Here is a 19,444-nt window from a genome sequence, read left to right as displayed (position 1 = left end):
TTAATCATAGCTTACGGCTTTCTCATTAGAGAGCTTGAATACGATTACGTGATCCGAGATTTAACCCTGCACCGCACCACCAAAAAATGTGTTTAATTGTGTATTGCTCAAATAATAGCGTATTTCAGCATTCATTTTGAGAACGTAAGATACTGTTATTAAAGCAAAAATTGGATCAAGGAAATTGCTTTATTGCATAGCAGTTAGGACAAAAACACAGCAAAAATTTGAGTTTAGTGTAGGTTTTTTATTGTAGCGTAATTTATGCAATTTTTATTAATTTAACTAAACAAATGCAATGAAGTAAAGATGAAGATATTGTGTGCATTTCTTACTGTGAACTCAATTTTTATGCATCGCTAACAACTTTAAAGGTGATTTTCTCACCATTTTTATTATTCTTTCTTTTTTTTGCATCCCAAGATTCCAAACACTTGTATTATCCTTACGAAATATTGTTCCGTCCCAACAAAATACATCAATAGAAAAAGCTTCTTTTCAGCTTTTAGGTGACGTTTGAATCTCAATTTGGACACATTTAGTTAATGCTAACAACGCCGCTCTGGTAGTCTGACGGTCCAGATCTCTCCAAAAGAGATTTGAGTTAAACCGTGCATAATCGGCATTTCCCTCTTTCTCCGTAGGTCCCTCTTATCTGTGAGACGAAGCCCGTGGCTAACCAGGCTTTACCGAACTGTCAGCAGAACAACGGTAGTTTTCAGTCTGCGCCGCCAGGAGGCAAACCTGAGCACATCCCTCCAGATGTGGCCCGTCTCATGCAGCTGGAGGAAGGGGTCCGTCCACCGCCTCCCGATCGGAAAAAGCCGCCTGTGCCGCCCCGGCACCTGAAACACAGAGACAAGGACCATTGTGCCATCGACATGAACGGTCTGGAGACGAACGTATAGCGACCATTGAAATCGCAGACTGAAATCGATCAGACGAAACAAAATCGGACGACGGGACATGTATTATTTCCTTTCCGTTTTTCTCTAACAGGCAACACATGGTCTGACCCTGCGCATATGGGCCACTGCCCCAGTAATGCCATTGTTGGCAGCACATCCCGGTCGACCCATTCAGTGCATTAGATAATGCCGGGATGGGATGAGAAACCAGGTCAAGGTCCACAACACCAAACCAGCCTGAATCGAGGGTCGTAGCGCGACGCATTCAAGGCCTTGAGAGCGAAACGTATCCTGTAGCGCAATGCAAGACTGTCACAAAGCACTGTAAATACAACCTAGACATGTACTCTGTGTTTTTTTATTTCTCAAGTTTATATATAATTTTATATCTTATGTCTTGTCTTTTTAAGCAGGCCGTGTAAAACTACTTTAAAGCTCGCCGGTGTGCTCGAAGATCGATGTTTGAATGTTTGATGTTATTATCGGATATTCTCCTCTCCCTGTTCAACCCGTTCTCATGAAGGCGCTCAAGGTGAGAGGAAAACTAAATAAAAGGCGATCCCGGACATATACTGCACGGATTGTGAAACTAGCTTGTTCGGAACTATACTGTACCATGCTGAATTAGGGCGGAAAAAAAAGTTCGAAGTACGAAAACGACGCAAAATATATACAGATTCATCGAAAAGCATATCCTGTTAAACTTATTGCTCATCAGTCTTTGCGCACGTTAAAGAATAGCTTACCATTTGCTAAAAATTTGCACCCTCAGGTTTCTTCAGCAGATTTGGAGAAACGTTGCATTCCATGACTTGCTCACCAATCGATGCTCTGCGGTGAATGGGTGCCGTCACAATTAATCCACATCACTCCAAATGTCTTGAGAAGACGAAAGCTGTGGGTTCAAACCCTTGTTTCTGTCCAAAATACCGTAATTCATAATAATGCTTTTTCTAGTGAAAAAGTCCATCTCCCGTTGTCCTCTCACGTAAAAATTCACCCCCATATTTGTTTAGATTTTGATATGTGCGTATTTGGGTTGGGTTGGGTTCATTTTTACTAAAGAAACCATATTAAAGAAAGCAACTGGCAACCGAAACACGATTGGGTGAATTGGCGGTGGGCGGGTTTAACGAACCAAAACAGAGGCCGACATTGAGGGGCCGTCTTTAGCATTGTTTTTCAGATAAACAAGTATGTTAACTTAGCATGTTTCATAAATAACATACTACGCTAGTTTTAGGCTTTAGCAGAGTCCAAATAAACAACGTTTCTCTACACAAGGTGTTAACTGATTGACTAGGATTATTGTGATGTTTTTATCAGCTGTTTGGGCTCTCATTATGACGGCACCCATTCACTGCAGAACATCCATTGGTGATCAAGTTATGTTGAGCGCTTAAAAAAACGATTTTTTTCAAGATAAGCAAACTGGACTCGTTTTTTCCATCACCACGTGATGGAAATCTGGCCCAAATACACAAGGGGTTTTCACACCGCACTGTTTTCTGGTCGCATTCACACCAGCAGCAGGAACTCTGAAAATGCATTGCTGATGCCATTCATTTAACAGGAACATTTCATTTTTCAATTTTAAATTGTCTTTCAATACGCTCATAATACATTCAAAAAGAGGAGCATTTATACTTAAACGTATTTCAGTTACTTGCCAAGTAAATGTTTTAATTTGGTTTTTCAACTACTATTTTATATGAGATTTAGGTAAATGAACAAATGCATGAACAACGTATTTATTTATTTGCATTTTTATTTTTTGTGACCTTGAAGCACAAAATTAGTCTTAAGTCACTGAGGTATATTTGTAGCAACAGCCAAAAATGCATCGTATGGGTCAAAATTAAAAAAAACATTATTGGCCAAAAATCATTAGGATATTAAATAAAGATCATGTTCCATGAAGATATTTTGTAAATTTCTTACTGTAAATGTATTAAAACATAATTTTTGATTATTTGATATGGACAATGGTGATTCTCTCAGTATTTAGATTTTGATTTTTATTAAAAAAATTGTGTTTTTTAATTTTTTTTGCATCCTAAAACGTCCAGATTTTCAAATACTTGTATCTCGGCTAAATATCGTCCTGTTCTAACAAAACACATCAAGGGAAGGCTTTTTTATTCAGCTTTCAGATGACGTATGAATCTCAATTTGGACACATTTAGTTAATGATAGCAACGCCGCTCTGCTAGTCTGACGGTCCAAATCTCTCCAAAAGAGATTTGAGTTAAACTGTGCATAAAAATAAATACTTAAACCCTGCGTCTCGTGACGATACATTGATGCGTGAAGACACAAAACGACCGGTCTGTGCAAGAAACTGAACAGTATTTATAATAGTTTAACCCCTGATGCAGTTCGATGTCCAGCTGTCCAACGCTGATGCATCTTTTTGCACGGTCTTCACACATCAATGCATCGTCACGAGCCACTTGCATTGTCTGGATTCCCATTGACTTCCATTATAGGAGTGAAAGAGTGCAACGGTTTGAGTCAAAACTCTTATTCTACCGAAGAATGGCTCCTACATCTTGGATGCCCCGAGGGTAAGCAGATGCACATCAAATGTTTATTATCCCTTTAAGTAGAAGCTAATTAAGTTCTCCCAAATGGAGTTGATAGAGCTAAAACCATTCTCGCGAAGCAGGTATTTCCGCCAATGGTTGTGTAGCAAGTGTATATTGTATAGAAGCGTGCATTTTTACTACGGTGTATTTACAAACTGAGGAATATATATAAAAATGAGATGCATTTCCAAAAATAAATGCAAAATTGTTACTACTACTGGGAAAATAACACAGATGGACAAAAACTGCACCAACTGCAGCACCCCTTGTGGAAATACTGAATATGCAACCAAAGAAAAACCACTTGTGCTCACATTTAGTACTTGCGTTAAGTATATTTCAGGCTTCGCGGTCCGTCGTGGTCTCTAATCTCTGCTGAAGCGCGGCCCACTCTCATTTGCGCTGATTACGAAGGCCCATCTCAGTAAAGCCGTGGCACGCAGGGCGGTTCATGGCCGGCTGCTGTCTTCTCTCAGAGCTGATTAAAGCACTCAGCTGTACTCACAGCTTTTCTCATTGACATATATAGAGTGCTCCATGTGCTCTTTGTGATTAACTGAATTAGGCTGAAATCCCTCTCTCTGCGTTTGACATTGATGCACAGGTGCAGAATCTGTTCTTCGTGGATAAAAGCGCACAGGGTTTCCACGGCTCCGAGAAAAACGCTTCATTTCTGCTCCGCCTATGTAGAGAAGAGACATGCGGATACGACGGCGGCTTTATTGGAAATGTGTAAATGGCGCTATCATAAATGCTATGGAACTTTTATTGCGTGACATAAACTCTTTCCATTAAGGAAACGAATTAAACAGCAAGTCGCTCGCCATTTAATCTTCCTTGTTTGAGATTGTGGGTGATAAAATTGAGGTTTGTAGATGTGCATCACTAAAAGAAAACACTAAACAACAACTAAACAACTAAAATGAATTTCGTTGAATATGGTATAAGAGCACAGTGTTGCTAAAAATAAAGCAAGACAGTAAAATACAATGCATTCTGGTGCAATGAAAGGAAATGCATTTTTATTTCAGTCACTAAATCCAATTTTTACTGGCATTTTGCTGGTTGGAACACCAATAAATATACCAATTTCCTCAATATCTGCACTGTATGTAAGTAATTAACGATAGCATCAATAAAGCATTTTGTATACAATAATTTGTTAATGATGAATCAGTACATAATGCAGGGATCCAAATGTTTCTTTTCTTGTTTAATAAACGTGGTAATATCAAAACCTTACACAATACGATCGGTTCGCAGTATTTGCATAATTAGTATAGTAAAAATATATATCTTAAATTGTTTAAAAGCATGGTTTTATTATAGTAAAAGTGTAATGACCATGGTTTTGTTGGCACTGATTACCATTTGTGTAACAATTTGACTACAAATAGCTTACCGTGGTTAAACTATGGTTAGCGTAGCAAACCATAACCGTATGGTTAAATATGATTAGAAGAGTAAATTTTACTGGATTAGCAGAGATTTGAATAGCTCCCATATACTTTTTTTAAATAAAAAAAAGGTCAAAAGAATGCAAAGAAAACATCTGCCGCTGTGAAATTGTTGGTTTTACATATTATTATTGTCTGATGAATATGCATAAAAATTCAACAAAAAACTCTTTATGAACTGTGAGTGTCTCGGCTAGCATAGCTATAAATAAAGATTTCAGACGACACGAAACTTACGCCGCATACAAAACACGTTAAATGAAATGTGTTGGCGAGGATGACAGGTTTATAATCTTGAGCTTTTAGCAGAAGGAAAAAACTAGCGGAGATTAGTACCGTGGGCGAGATTTCTGTCTTCACAGGATGTGTTTGTCTGCGCACTCGCATTGCCCGTCATATACAGTTACCCACCGCTTTACGTTCATTAGTTCAGACAGGAAATGAACATGATTAAAATATTTCTGGGAAACAACTGCAAATTTATACAACCCGTCCGCTGCAGGAGAACTTTCCGTTCATTAAGCACTAAAAAGGATTTTCAGAGAAAATCACCACACACTACGATGAGTAACTCTGAAGAACAGATATGTCTGAACAAAATGAAGCGGTGATCAAATCTTCCTGTACACGATGATGAGAAAACAATCAGTCAAAGACTCCAAACAGTTGGTTCACCTAAAAACGAACCAAAGGTTCGTTGACCTAATATTCTGCCATGATTTTTGTACCTTTTTTTCAAATAATCCAAAAGAAAAGGATAAATGTTGGAGTCTTTTCTACTAACTGACAAAAATGTTTTAAAAAATTGGTGTGAACTGAGTAGAAATTTGGTGTATTTAGGGAAATTTCCATGCAATTTAAAAAAAAATTTGGGTGCATTCTGGGGAATTAAGTGCTATTCATCCCTTCGACTCATAAATCTGTCTGCTAAAGCCTACAAAATACTCAGACTTCAAAACATTTGGAACTTGTTTTGAATGGAACAAATTTGAATTCTGGTTCCTCTTCGCTTCCGATTAGAAACAGAATACGAATTTGAAAAGCGTTCTAAGGAAGCTTTTACTTACATGGTTTATCTCCTGTTATGCGCATCCTCCTGTTTGCGTATTTTTTATTTACACACATTGCCACCTACTGGTCTGGCGCGTTTCTGCGGCGTTTCGCTATTTTCGCAGATCCTCGTAAACATTGCGTGCATGCAGAAAATGCAAAGGAAAAACGCTTTTAACGCATTGCTGCGAATCGGTTTGATTCTGAACGGCGCCCAATCCAGCGGTCGATCTCAGATCAATCCAATCAATAAAAGCACAGAGGTTAAACGTAGCCCATATCACCTGTGCACTATATCACTAATAAGTCATATGATACGGACTTAAATTTATGTTATTCAACAAAAAAACCACCAAACCGAAAAATTGAAAAATCTGAAATGAGACGTAAGAACGTTTTCGACTTAAATACGCATAAACTATGACTTCAGATAAAAACAGATAAAAGTCCTCCGGACATAGAACACCCAGAGCCTTTTTTTCTGGAGAAAGAAATTATAATTTCATAGCACAAAACAGTTGTATGCATGTAAACACAATGAGCCGTGACTGAGCAAACACCACAAAAACAAAAAAAATAAAAGACAACCAATACAACTTTTCCGGCATCCTGCACCAGATATCAATGCACATGACTTTGGTTTTCTGACCTAATGCATCCTATTACAATACAAAGCCAAATTAAAATTGGTAGACAGAAATTAGTAGTAGCGCAATTAATATTTAACTTTCTTGCGTCTTAAAAATATCTTCCAATGCACTCAGATGTATTCAAACACTGCGTTCGGAAGGAATCACTTTCTGTCAGCAGGTTGTCTCTGGTTGTCCTTTTTATTTTATTTTCGAGTGAGGGAAAGTTCAGGGGGTTTTATCTTTCCATCCGTGGCTCATGAATGTTTGGCCTCCTCTTCCTCGTAAGGTAACTCCTCCTCTTCCTCCTCATGCTCTCCAGCTCGGCCTCGGTTGGGAGAGATGTTTCCGTGGCCGACGTCCAACACCTGAAGCTTGGACAGGTGAGAAAAAGACTCTTCGGACACCGAATGGACTGAGAGGCGGTTAAACCTGAGGAGAACGAGAGGCAGAGAAAGGGTTAATGACTTCAGAAAGATCACAAGTGAAACCAGAAGAGGGAGGAAAAAGAAAAAAAACTCATTCCGGCTCAAGAGGAGAGTGGAGCGAATTCTCAGAAAAGATGAGTGGCTTTATCATGAAGCGTCGCGTGTTCTCCAATCGAGCAGGAGTTCAGAAAGGACGAACCCATGCTCTTATAAATAGAGCAGCTAAATTGCCCAAAAGTTACCCTGACATGGCTTGTAATGGCACTGGCATGTCCATTAAGAAATGTCCATCGAGTTCATGTCCGTCCACTTGAGACCGAGCAGAAAGTCTTTTAATGATGAACATGAATCTGGTTTTTTTTCATTATCTTCCATTTTTTTGTTGACAGAGACTGTGGAGAGCAGGACATTATGTTCGAGATGAATCTGCCATTCCCACTTGAGCATTAGGTCTGAGAATCGGCTCCATCTATCACGACTGAACAATTACGTTCACTGCCGTTAATGCTTCTGGAACATCTGTCGTCTTTCTCCAATGTGAACGACCACTTTAATTTTTAGACAAGCTGTTCCTTTCATATCGCTCCTGCAGATGTATTAATATTATTTATTGAAAAGTCCTGAAAGGTTAAGGAATAATAATGTAGGTCTACCTTGCAAAACATCAATTGTTAAGACATTTTAAGTGCAAAAATTTAAAATATGGATAAATAGAAATCCTTAATAATGCTACAGCGCATTGTGCTGTATTTATACATTTTTAGTGTACTGGCATATAAGTATTTCTATTTTACTGTAAATTAAAATTACATATTTTTTTTAAATAATGCTCCTTAAGAAAAGAACAAAAAATGTTAATGTTTTTCCAAGTAAAACTATTTAGATCTTTTTTAGTCTTCCTACACAAATTTTCATCATATTGTATGTAGAGGTATATAGAGGTAGTTTCCTATTTTTTTATTATTATGATTTTTATTGCACCGCATACTGGTGTCCGAAATATACATATTGTTTATATTGTTTTATAATGGGCTAGACGAAATGTATTGTTCAGACACAGTCATGCTTGCTGAAAAGGTGCTACATAAAAAGTGTTTATGATATGAAAATATTTAAACTATTAAAAAAAATTGCATTTAACCCCTAATAACTATCGTATAGAAAGCCATTTGTTCATCTGCAGTGGCACCTGCTGGTTTGCCAAACACATAACTAGCACCTAAACTAGTCCAAATCTCTGCCTTTCACGCGTTTCTGAAACTGGTTTTATGGGAAATGTTCTCGCCTCGTGCGATCGTCGGCAGTAAGTGCAGCTGTGAATTACAGCAGAGCAGATGTGAGCGGTTGCAGAAAAAGAAACACACAATATACACAAATGAGTGTATATGTGACAAAATGCTGATAGCTATTAAAACAGGCTCATTATTAGATCCACATGCAAGAAATGAGAGTTTGAACCCGTCTGGTTTTGACACCAAAACATAAACAGTCAGTGTGTGTGTATGAGCGTTTGCAAAATCACTGAAGCTTTTGCTAAAACGGATTATAAGTTCTACTTAAAGGATCCAAGAGAGCAGACAGTGAGTCACCTGAGGAAGATGCCTTTGATGTTGGGCGTGTTGAGGAAGGCTGTGGAAGAAACCGAGCTGATTCTGTTGTTCTGCAGGTGAAGGAACTCAAGAGACTCGGGCAGGTCCGGAGGAACGTGTGACAGCATGTTACCGGAGAGATCCAGCGTCTGGAACACACATCAAACATGTTCAGGCATCCTCTTTCTCCACATATCAAAGAAAGCTACGGCCAAGCCTTTGAAATGGGAAATTGGACGTTACGGTCGAGCAGAATCTTCCTATTGGCTGGAAAGAGTTTTTTGGAAAACATGCAATGGAAAGGGACTCTTATCTTTTTTTTTCCCCCAGAGGATCTGCTTTTCTCATCCAGCTGATAACAAAAAACAAGCTCTCTCTGTGAGCACATACTCCACAGGTAATAAAATAAAATAAAATAAAATAAACAATTTTTCACATTTTCTTCTCTTACCATTTCTTAATATATATATATATATATATATATATATATATATATATATATATATATATATATATATATATATTAATATAATATATTAATATAAGTAAGATAATAAATTAATATAAGCATAAAATAAAAGTGAAAAAAAAAACTATAAAGGAAAATATACAATGCTATATTTTTATTAATTAAGACCATAGAGTCTGCTTTTTACCCAACAGACAAGACAAAACAAAACAAAAATAAAACTAAACTAAGCGGACTTATTAAAAATATATAAAATAAATAAAAATAAACATGTTCAAAAAATAATAATAATTTTCATTAGGCCCACTTACAATGTTAGTTAAGGTTACTTGCATAAAATGAGTTGCAGTCTAGCTGATCCCTTGACAAACTTTACCCCATTTTTCTATCTACCTCATGGGCAAAACAAAACAAAATGAAACAAATTTGGACAAAATTATATAATAATATAAATTTAAAAATCATGTATTTTCACATGGTCATTTTATTTTTACTTATGATGTTAGTCAGGGTTATCTGTAATCTAGTTGATCACTTCAGAAACTTGACTCCAATATTCTAGATATTTATATCTAGAATTTTCTATATTATTTGTCGTATTTGGGGTTTTTTTTACCACCAATGTCTCAAGCACCATCACAAGCCGTCAATTTTCCAATTTGCACGTCTACATTCACACATGGCTGCCACGTTTTGTTCCGAACACTCTTCAGATTTGTCGAATGCCTGATGATTGATCTCTCACCGTGAGCGCGCTCAGCTCCTGCCAGGCTCCCTGGTAGATGGAGTTCAGCTTCAGCTGGTTGTTGGTCAGGTAGAGCTCCCTCAGCGAGCTCATTCCCGTCAGAGCTCCCTCCGGTACCTCGCTCATCTGATTGTCCTTCACCTTCAAGACCTGTAGGCTCTTGGGAAGACCCAACGGCAGCGTCTGCAGCTTGTTTCCCGACAGATCCAGGGTCTCCAGGATGCGGAGCTTCCTGAAGGCCTCCCTGTGGAGCTTGGCGCTGGTGAGACGGTTGTAGCTGAGGTTGAGCTCCGTCAGGGTGTAGAGCGTGATCAGATCGTTGCGTCCGATCTCGCCGATGAGGTTGTGGAGCAGCATGAGGGTCTTGGCGCGGCGGGGAAGGCCTCGGGGAACCCGCTCCAGGAGGTTGTTGTACATGTGGACGGTGTGGAGGCGTTTGAGGCCCTGGAAGGCGGCCGGATGGATGGAGCGGGAGCGGAGGCGGTTGTTGTGGAGGAGCAGGTACTCCAGGTTTCGGGTGGACGTCAACGCGTTTATCGTGATGCTTTGGATGGAGTTCTTCTCCAGATGAAGCAGGATGAGATTTCGAGGAAGGCCGAGGGGAACCGTGGTCAGGTTGTTATTGGACAAGTCCAGGTATTCCAGACTGTTCAAGTTACTGATGAGAGATAGTTTTATCATCGGTTACAGCTCAGGTAACTGCAAAAAATTACTTAGCCAAAATATCTTAATTAAGAATGATTTTGAACTATTGTAGCCAATGGGGTGAGCAAAATAATAATTTTTTTTTTAATAAGATTATTTTGCTTCTTCTAAGCAAAAAGTCACTTCTTTTTTGACTTTTCTAGGAAATCCAATCATTTTTACTTGTCTAGAAAATCTTTTTAGATGTTTTGCATGAAAAACTCGCAGTGTAGTGCTTTTTCTAAAAGCTTAGGAAGGAGAGAGGCGTGCGGACGTAAATGATTCAGTCATGCTGACCTGAAGGTCTCGTTGTCCATGCCGTCGTTACTCAAGAAGTTGTTTTGCAGGTAAAGTTCTCGAAGATGGAACAAATTATCGAACGCGCCTGCGGGAATCTTCTCCAGCTTGTTGTTCTATATAAAACAGACGAATAACTATCATTACATTTGCATCTGAGATGCATTGAGGCGATGATGCCATTGTGTTTCTAAGATATTGGTTTCACTTTATTTTGATGCTCATTCTGTTGACTACAAGTAACATCGCACCTACATATCTACTAACTCTAATTAGAGCATTAGTACACTATTAGTACACTGGTAGGGTTCGAATAATTTGATATGCATTTGCGAAGTTACTTTTTACACAATAAAGCAACCTGGTCTCATAGAAATATGTAACTCTGTGCATTTTCTGTGCAGTTTTTACTGCATGGTTCTCCACAGTTTAAAAGAGAAATGAAAAAGAGTGGCGCTAAAACACAGGTTCAATACGTAAATCAAATATTGGCATTAAAATGTATCATGTCTGGTTTGATGATAATAAAGCAATGCCACTTGCCATTATTGACAATCTTAATACAAATGTGGTGCATCAAGACTGCACCACATGCAAGCTGTAAAAGCAAATGTATCACTATCATTATTATTGGTATTATAGCATGAAATATGAATAAATGCTTCTTTTAAATTCCACTACGTGAAAAGTATAAAAAAACATTTCTTACTACTGCCGAATAAATGCTCCACCCAATGTAACCATAAAATGGCAAAAATTCAAAAATATATAATTAATTCGGCACAAAATATGTAATTTAAATTTTAAAATAGGGTCAGAATTTTTTTTAAAGGTGGCTCATACTCGATGGTGGTGACTTATCATGAAAACCTGATTAAGACGAACTATGCAGATTTGAAATGAACAATGAGACATCCAAATATTGATGCACAATATTTGAATAAAACAAGCGCGTCAGTGTTGAGCATGAATGAGATGTGAGAGCTGAAGGGGATTATTATAAAAGACGGCACGTGGGGACGTTCTTTGCCAATTGAAAATGCAACATTTAATTTAACTCCGCAATTGTACAAAACGACATGAATAAATATTAGTTCATTTGGTTGAAAGAAAATTCAAAAGATCCGAGTTATTTATTCACAACCTGCTCCCGGTTCATTCTAGCAGACTGAAAAATAAGAAAGCGTCTGGAATTAAACTAAATAAAAAAGATGGTTTACTTGGCGGTCAATGCATCCAGAAAGCTTTTTAGTTCAGGGCCAAATCTCAAGCTCAAAAACTGCTCATAAGTGTTGTTTAATATGCTAAAGCGGCGTTAAAAAGCTTTCAGGTTGGTCATTTTCTGTGGGATCCAGAGCTTGCAGCGATGCAATGACTTTGACTACATGGTGACTGGCTCTTTTATGTAAGAGGCGGGAATTACTTGTCCATATTGGGAACTCCAACTTCTCTAATTCAAAGTAAACCGCCTTTGTTTTTTTACATTTTAATTCAAACGCAAGACACAATGGTTTTCTCAAAAGGTGCCACAGACACACTAAACACTTTAAAGAGTCCAAAACAGAGGCCTATACCATTAACAACTGTGTGGGAAATCAGAAGAACTAGTTAAAAAAACACAACAACTTTCATTGGAGTGTTAGTAGAGTGCATACGTGTGTGTGTGTGTGTGTGTGTGTCTGTACATAGATACACACACACAAACAAAATTGTTGGTACCCTTCGGTCAATGAAAGAAAAACTCACAACGGTCACAGAAATAACTTTAATCTGTCAAAACTAATACATAAAAAAAATCTATGAATGTTAACCAATGAAAGTCAGGCGCTGCTTTTCAACCACGCTTCAACAGAATTCTTTAAAAAAAAAAAGACTTATGGAACAGGCCTGGACAGAAATGATGGTCCCACTAACTTAATATTTTGTTGTTAATATTTTGAGTCAACACCTCTACCTCTACACCTCTAAGCAGGTATTTTGGCCCACTCCTCATGAGCAAACTGATTGGGTTGTTTCTGGTTTGAAGGGTGCCTTTTCCAGACTGCATGTTTCAGCTCCTTCCAAAGACGCTCAATAGGACTGAGGTCAGGGCTCACTTTAGAAGGTTTTCCTCCTAGCCATTCTTGGGTGCTTTTAGCGGTGTGTTTTGGGTCATTGTCCAGTTGCAAGACCCATGACCTGCGACTGAAACCAAGCTTTCTGACACCGGCCAGCACATTTCTCTCTAGAATCCCTTGATAGATTTTACATTTCTGAATAATATGTACAACATCTAGCTGCTTGGATGATTCTCTTTCTAATCTCTTGAGACAACTCTTTCCTTCACTTCCTCTAGTATATGTCAAGTGTTGTACACACCATGTCACCTGGAGTCCTAGATATAGGCCCACTGACTGATTAAAGATTGTAGACACCTGTCATGCTAATTAGTGGACACACCTTGAACTAACATGTCCCTTTGGTCACATTATTTTTTCACATTGTCTTTTCTAGGGGTACCATTATTTTTGTCCAGGCCTGTTCCACGAGTTTATTTTTTTTTTAATTAATTTGAAGCGTGGTTGAAAAGCAATGTCTGACTTTCATTGGTTAACATTCATAGAATTTTTATTTATTATTACTTTTGTCAGATTAAAGTTATTTCTGTGACCATTGTGAGTTTTTCTTTCATTGACCGAAGGGTACCAACAATTTTGTCCACATCTATATATATATATATAGTTATAAAAACATTACTTGTAAATCTTTAGTTCTTTCTTTCTTTCTTTTACTTATACAAAGATTAGGAAAAACGCAAACATTATGGCAATGTTAATTTTTATGTTTAAATTTGAATGTTCTTTAAATGTTTTGAAATGTAGTAACGTTCAATAAAAGTTAGCTGAGCATCTAACTAAAACGTTTCAGAAGCTAAACATTTTATAAACAATGTCTAAATATCATTTTTTGCTTGTTTGAGAAAACGCAAAATGCTCAACAAATGTTCCAGAAGCAGTTATATAAAAACATAAATAAAACAGACAACGACAAAAAAGAACTCTAAAGGAGAACCTTGCCAGAGCATTGAGCATGATTCTGATTGGTGGAGGAGAATGAGGGGGCGGAGACACGTAAGAGCGCAATCATTCCAATAGCTGCTGCTCTTTTCATTTCAAAACTCTCTGTTCCTCACACTAAGCTATCCACCGCTTCAAGATTTCAAATATAGTGCTTACGGACCACTTTAAGGTGCTTTTTGTGAAAGAATACCACTTTAGACCGAATGCAACGCATATTTGTGTGACTCAAGCCCCTATCTACAAGCTTTTATTTTTATTTTTTGTTATTTAATGAGCCTCGCAGCGGTCTTACCTTCAGGTGTAGGCGGTAAAGGGCGGTGGGCAGACCCTTAGGCACATAACGGAGGAAATTACTGGACATAATGAGGATCTCCAGGTTGTCTGATCCATTAAACATGTTCTCTGGCAGACCGGCATCTGTTAGCTTGTTGTTATGGAGATACACCGATCTGAAGCACAGCACACAGACCGTTAACACCGAGCCTGAAAGCAACACACAAAGCCTGTGGAGAGAGCGCCTCGGGCTTACTTCAGAGCCGGCTTCTCGCCGAAGGTATTGGGATAGATTTTGGTCAGCTGGTTAGCAGCGAAATCAGCACTGACCAGAGACGGAGGGAGGTGTCTGGGAGCTGCTGTGAGCTGAGAACAAGTTTAAAGGACAACGTCAAGACAAGACGCTCATCGGGGCAAAATATACACGATAGTGGAACGGTTCGTTTTATGGATTGGTACCATGAATGAATATGAATAAATGGGCATGGAAGATTGATTTGGGTTGATATGAGAGGAGAGGAGAGGAGAGAAGAGAAGAGAAGAGAAGAGAAGAGAAGAGAAGAGAAGAGAAGAGAAGAGAAGAGAAGAGAGAGAGAAGAAGAGAGAGAAGAGAAGAGAAGAGAAGAGAAGAGAGAGAGAGAAAGAGAAGAGAAGAAAGGAGAGCTAGCACTTTTAGAGTTAAAAAAAGTCTCTTCTGCGCATGAATAAAAATTCAGTAAAAAAAAAAAAGTAATATTGTTGCAGTTTAAAATAGGTGTTTTCTAAATATATTTTAGAATTATTTAAAACATATATTAAATATACTTTATCATTTATTATCATCATCATCACCGTCAATGTTAAAAATAGTCTTTCTGCTTTGTATTTTTGATCAATTTAATGGATCAATGCAGAAAAAAAGAAATATATATATAATATATAATGACAATGGAGCTTTGATATATATGTTATACACACACACACACATATATATATATATATATATATATATATATATATATATATATATATATATGTGTGTGTGTGTGTGTGTGTGTGTTATAACATATATTCAAAGCTCCATTGTCATTGGTACTCCTTCCTCACAAAATATTTTTATGAAAAAGTCACAAATACCTTTTTTTATATCAACGTGGTACTGTTTTTTTTTTTTTTTTTTTTTTTATATACACCCAGGAACCACAAAGAAAAAAAAAAACCTGAATATCGCATTGAAAACCCTGGATCTCCACTGTCATGCGACTTCAAGGATGAACGTTTTACAAAAAAGTTAAGTTAGATTTATGTTAAAGTTATGTGCGCAAAAGAAAGGTTACATTCAGAGCTGAAGGAAGTCATGAACCGGAGCCATTGAAAGAGCTGAAGTGTGTGTTGTGCCTTATATCGTGATTTCCCTCTTCTACTGACCAAGGCCTTCAGCGAGATTGAAAAAAACTGTCCAGAGATCCTTCTGAGCATAACGGTGTGAAGTGAACAGATTGAAAAGAGAGATGATATGAGAGAGAGAGATATGCAAAACGTCATTGAGCTGCAAGATCACATTCATGGTGAAGCATCTTTTATATTAGGCCATTAAACGATTTTGAGTCTTATTATGTGTTTCGCATCAACATTTCACTAACACTTTAGAATTAGCGACGCGAACTGTGTGATGCATAATGTAAGACGCTGCAGAATGCATAAAGCGCTTCTTACACAGTCGGTTTAATCTCTCAGGTCAATAGGTGTCACGAATAATAACCATTTTATGGGTATAATATGCCAAGCATGTTCAAGTTGTAGCCAGATATTTACTGAATATGAATCATGCCCTCAGGCCACGCGGGATGTACAAGAGTTCGTTTCTGCATCAGAGCGGATTTATATTGATCGGCGACGGATGCTCTGCAGTGAATGGGTGCCGTCAGAATATCATCACGAGTAATCTTCACCGGTCCAGTCCATCGATTAATGTATTGAGAAGCCAATAGCTATGCATTTGAAATTATATTTTTAACTTCAAACTATAGAGCGCACTCAAAGTTCAAAACAGATATGTAGGCGGCGTTTAGAAGTTAGAGAAAAACGGGAGATTGACTTTTCCACTGACGGAAGTGGTATAATAGATTATAATTATAGCTATTATATCATAGTTATTATATTTTAGGAAGTTTAAAGTGAAAATGTCTTGTTTCTTGCAGACATGCAGTTGTTAGATTCACAAGATGTTAACTCATGAACTGGAGTGGTGTTTTTTTAATTTTTTATTCTGACGGCACCCATTCACTGCAGAGGATCCGTCGCTGAGCAAGTGAAGTAATACATTTCTCCAAAGGCTGAGTCTGTCTGTTGGACATTATGCAAGTCACGTTACGCGTTTAGCAACGTTGAATCTTTCTGAAAATGGCTTATTAAGCGGAGCTACATTATGTGCATTATTTTTGAGTATTTAACGAACAAATATTTGGTCAAATCTTCTCACAAACGTGCTATTAAGAGTCTCAAACAACAACAAAAAATCGGACGTGTTTTAAGCCACTAAGCTAAAAAGTGAGCAAGAATGAATGTTACACGTCCAACGCGACCAATGGCAAAAATTCGCACCGGCTTTCACCGTCGTGTCCGTCTTGCTTTTCCAGCAGGAAGGTGAGATTACACGGGCTAGCGTCGGATAAAATCTCAGCAGGATCTCTTTCTCTTGCCGTTATCCTTTTTTTTTAAGTCCATCAGCTACAAATCTGTCCAGCGCACTCTCTGGAGGTCGCCGGGAACGCTTTAGCTCCCACCGCCTGGCGCGCACAGCTGGGTGATTAACGGGGAAAGCTGGCGCGGTGCGTCCAGAGAGCATGTGTGAGCGTTAAAGCCTTGCCATCGCTGTTACCAGCTGGCATAAGAACAATCCACAGCCCTGGAACGAGGGATTGAGGGGAGCCGATCGCGCCAAACTGGCTGCCAATAACAGAACACGACTGACTGTCTCACGACCAACATAAACATCAAACTCCAGTTCCCGCCAGTCAGCGTCAAGCAGACATGAGAAAGGCTTCGGTCTTGGAAAGCTAACGTTGGTGAGTCACTCTCAGGGGCCGTGACCGGAGGTCCTGGCGATAAACGAAACTCGTCTATTTGAGTCTCGACTAATTCCGGTTTAGCTCGCTGTGAAAAGCGCGGACCTTTGCCAACAAAAATGTCGCAATTAAATCCTACCACAAGTCTGATTACATGACGAGTAGAAACACGGATTTAGTTTTTACGCTCAAAATGGGTTTTTTTTTAATGTTCTGAAAACGTATTTTCTGAGCTATGACAATTTTAAAATTCGTTTTTGTAAATTCTGCTCACATTATTGCAAGGGTACTTTTGAATGTCCTCTGAGCATTTTAAAAATGCTCAAAAAGTCATTTTAAATTCATTTAAGCGTTAAGGTCATTGCACACTGAGTCCAGGTTTTTTTGCATGCATGTTTTTTTTCATGCATCCTTTCCCATTAAAATGCATGCGAAAATGCAAAAACGGCAAAGTTTTAAACCTGAAAGTGCACCGTGTATAAACAGTAAAGTCGACTCTGAATCATTCAAACGAGTCTCAAGAGTTTCGTAACGTCTGCTTACTTTTTGGTCCTCTCGGGTTGGTCTGAATAAAAATGCAAATTGATTCTTTGCCGCTAGGTGGAACATTAAAAGCTCGCGAACACTGCTTTAAATAAAATCGACCAATCGCTGGAGGAGTTTGGAAAAATGTAATCACTGAACAAATCGTAGGGGAGACGAAGGTAAACAGAAATGTGTAACTGAAATATGAACTTTCATAACCCATAGTAGGGACACTTTAATGTGCATGTATTTTGGACAAAAAATTCGGACTCAGTGTGCCAAGACCTTTAGACAAACGTCCAACTAAAACATTCCAGAAATTCCATTTAAACTTTAAACAAACAGTCTATTAATGTTGCAAGTTTGACAGAACCTTGCCAGAACGCTAACCAAAGTACTGAGAATGTTCCTATTATCTGGGTAACATTATGCTGATACATGCTGAGGACGCATTAGCAACCACAAAGCAATGCCCTGCCAACTGCTCTAGCCTTGTTGCGATCAGAAAATGATATAAAAGTCGAAATTTGGATGCAAAAATAGCCATCAGCTCATTAACCTATGAGTGCCCGTATTTCAATGTGAACGGCTATTGTGGAAAAAAACTACTGATTTGAAATGATATGTTCGGGGAGATAACGTAGCACATAGCCTCATTAAACTCAAGCCATGAAAACTTCACATCTGATCCTGTGATCTGCGTTCAACTCAGCAGAATAAAGGAGAGAGAGAGAGAGAGAGAGAGAGAGAGAGAGAGAGAGAGAGAGAGAGAGAGAGAGAGAGAGAGAGACAGAGACAGAGAGAGAGAGAGAGACAGAGAGAGAGAGACAGAGAGAGACACAGAGAGAGAGAGACAGAGAGAGAGAGAGAGAGAGAGAGAGAGAGAGAGAGAGAGAGAGACAGAGAGAGAGAGAGAGAGAGAGAGAGAGAGAGAGAGAGAGAGAGAGAGAGAGAGAGAGAGAGAGAGAGAGAGAGAGAGAGAGAGAGAGAGAGAGAGAGAGAGAGAGACAGAGAGAGAGAGAGAGAGAGAGAGAGAGAGAGAGAGACAGAGAGAGAGAGAGAGAGAGAGAGAGAGAGAGAGAGAGAGAGAGAGAGAGAGAGAGAGAGAGAGAGAGAGAGAGAGAGAGAGAGAGAGAGAGAGAGACAGAGACACAGAGACAGAGACAGAGACACAGAGACAGAGACACAGAGAGACAGAGAGAGAGACAGAGAGAGAGAGAGAGAGAGAGAGAGAGAGAGAGAGAGAGAGAGAGAGAGAGAGAGAGAGAGAGAGAGAGAGAGAGAGACAGACAGAGAGACACAGAGAGAGAGAGAGAGAGAGAGAGAGAGAGAGAGAGAGAGAGAGAGAGAGAGAGAGAGAGAGAGAGAGAGAGAGAGAGAGAGAGAGAGAGAGAGAGAGAGAGAGAGAGAGAGAGAGAGAGACAGAGAGAGAGAGAGAGAGAGAGAGAGAGAGAGAGAGAGAGAGAGAGACAGAGACAGAGACACAGAGAGAGAGACAGAGAGAGAGAGAGAGAGAGAGAGAGAGAGAGAGAGAGAGACAGAGAGAGAGAGAGAGACAGAGAGAGAGAGAGAGAGAGAGAGAGAGAGAGAGAGAGAGAGAGACAGAGAGAGAGAGACAGAGAGAGAGAGAGAGAGAGAGACAGAGAGAGACAGAGAGAGAGAGAGAGAGAGAGAGAGAGAGAGAGAGAGAGAGAGA

The 19,444-nt window shown here is 38.9% G+C and overlaps 2 protein-coding genes across 4 annotated transcripts in view; one reads left to right on the top strand and one right to left on the bottom strand.

Annotated features, from left to right (window-relative positions):
• slc1a7b (solute carrier family 1 member 7b) overlaps positions 1–2,817 on the top strand; it is a 45,969-nt gene extending 43,152 nt beyond the window's left edge. The window contains 1 exon segment of the mRNA XM_043230167.1: positions 645–2,817. Within this exon segment, the coding sequence (XP_043086102.1) occupies positions 645–908 (264 nt within the window). The 3' untranslated portion in view covers positions 909–2,817.
• Positions 2,818–6,477: 3,660 nt separating this feature from the next.
• podn (podocan) overlaps positions 6,478–19,444 on the bottom strand; it is a 21,066-nt gene continuing 8,099 nt past the window's right edge. For all 3 annotated transcript variants that reach the window (XM_043230145.1, XM_043230144.1, XM_043230147.1), the window contains exons 5-10: positions 14,433–14,542; positions 14,196–14,352; positions 10,845–10,960; positions 9,864–10,521; positions 8,650–8,798; positions 6,478–7,064 (exon numbers count right to left, since the gene is read on the bottom strand). In XM_043230145.1, the coding sequence (XP_043086080.1) occupies positions 6,890–7,064; positions 8,650–8,798; positions 9,864–10,521; positions 10,845–10,960; positions 14,196–14,352; positions 14,433–14,542 (1,365 nt within the window). In that variant the 3' untranslated portion in view covers positions 6,478–6,889. The remainder of the gene's footprint in view (positions 7,065–8,649; positions 8,799–9,863; positions 10,522–10,844; positions 10,961–14,195; positions 14,353–14,432; positions 14,543–19,444) is intronic.

The sequence above is a fragment of the Puntigrus tetrazona genome, unplaced genomic scaffold (genome assembly GCF_018831695.1).
Source record: "Puntigrus tetrazona isolate hp1 unplaced genomic scaffold, ASM1883169v1 S000000148, whole genome shotgun sequence".
NCBI classification, from domain to species: domain Eukaryota; kingdom Metazoa; phylum Chordata; class Actinopteri; order Cypriniformes; family Cyprinidae; genus Puntigrus; species Puntigrus tetrazona.
Note: the sequence above shows the minus strand (reverse complement) of the source record. Positions and strands in the feature narration are given on the sequence as shown.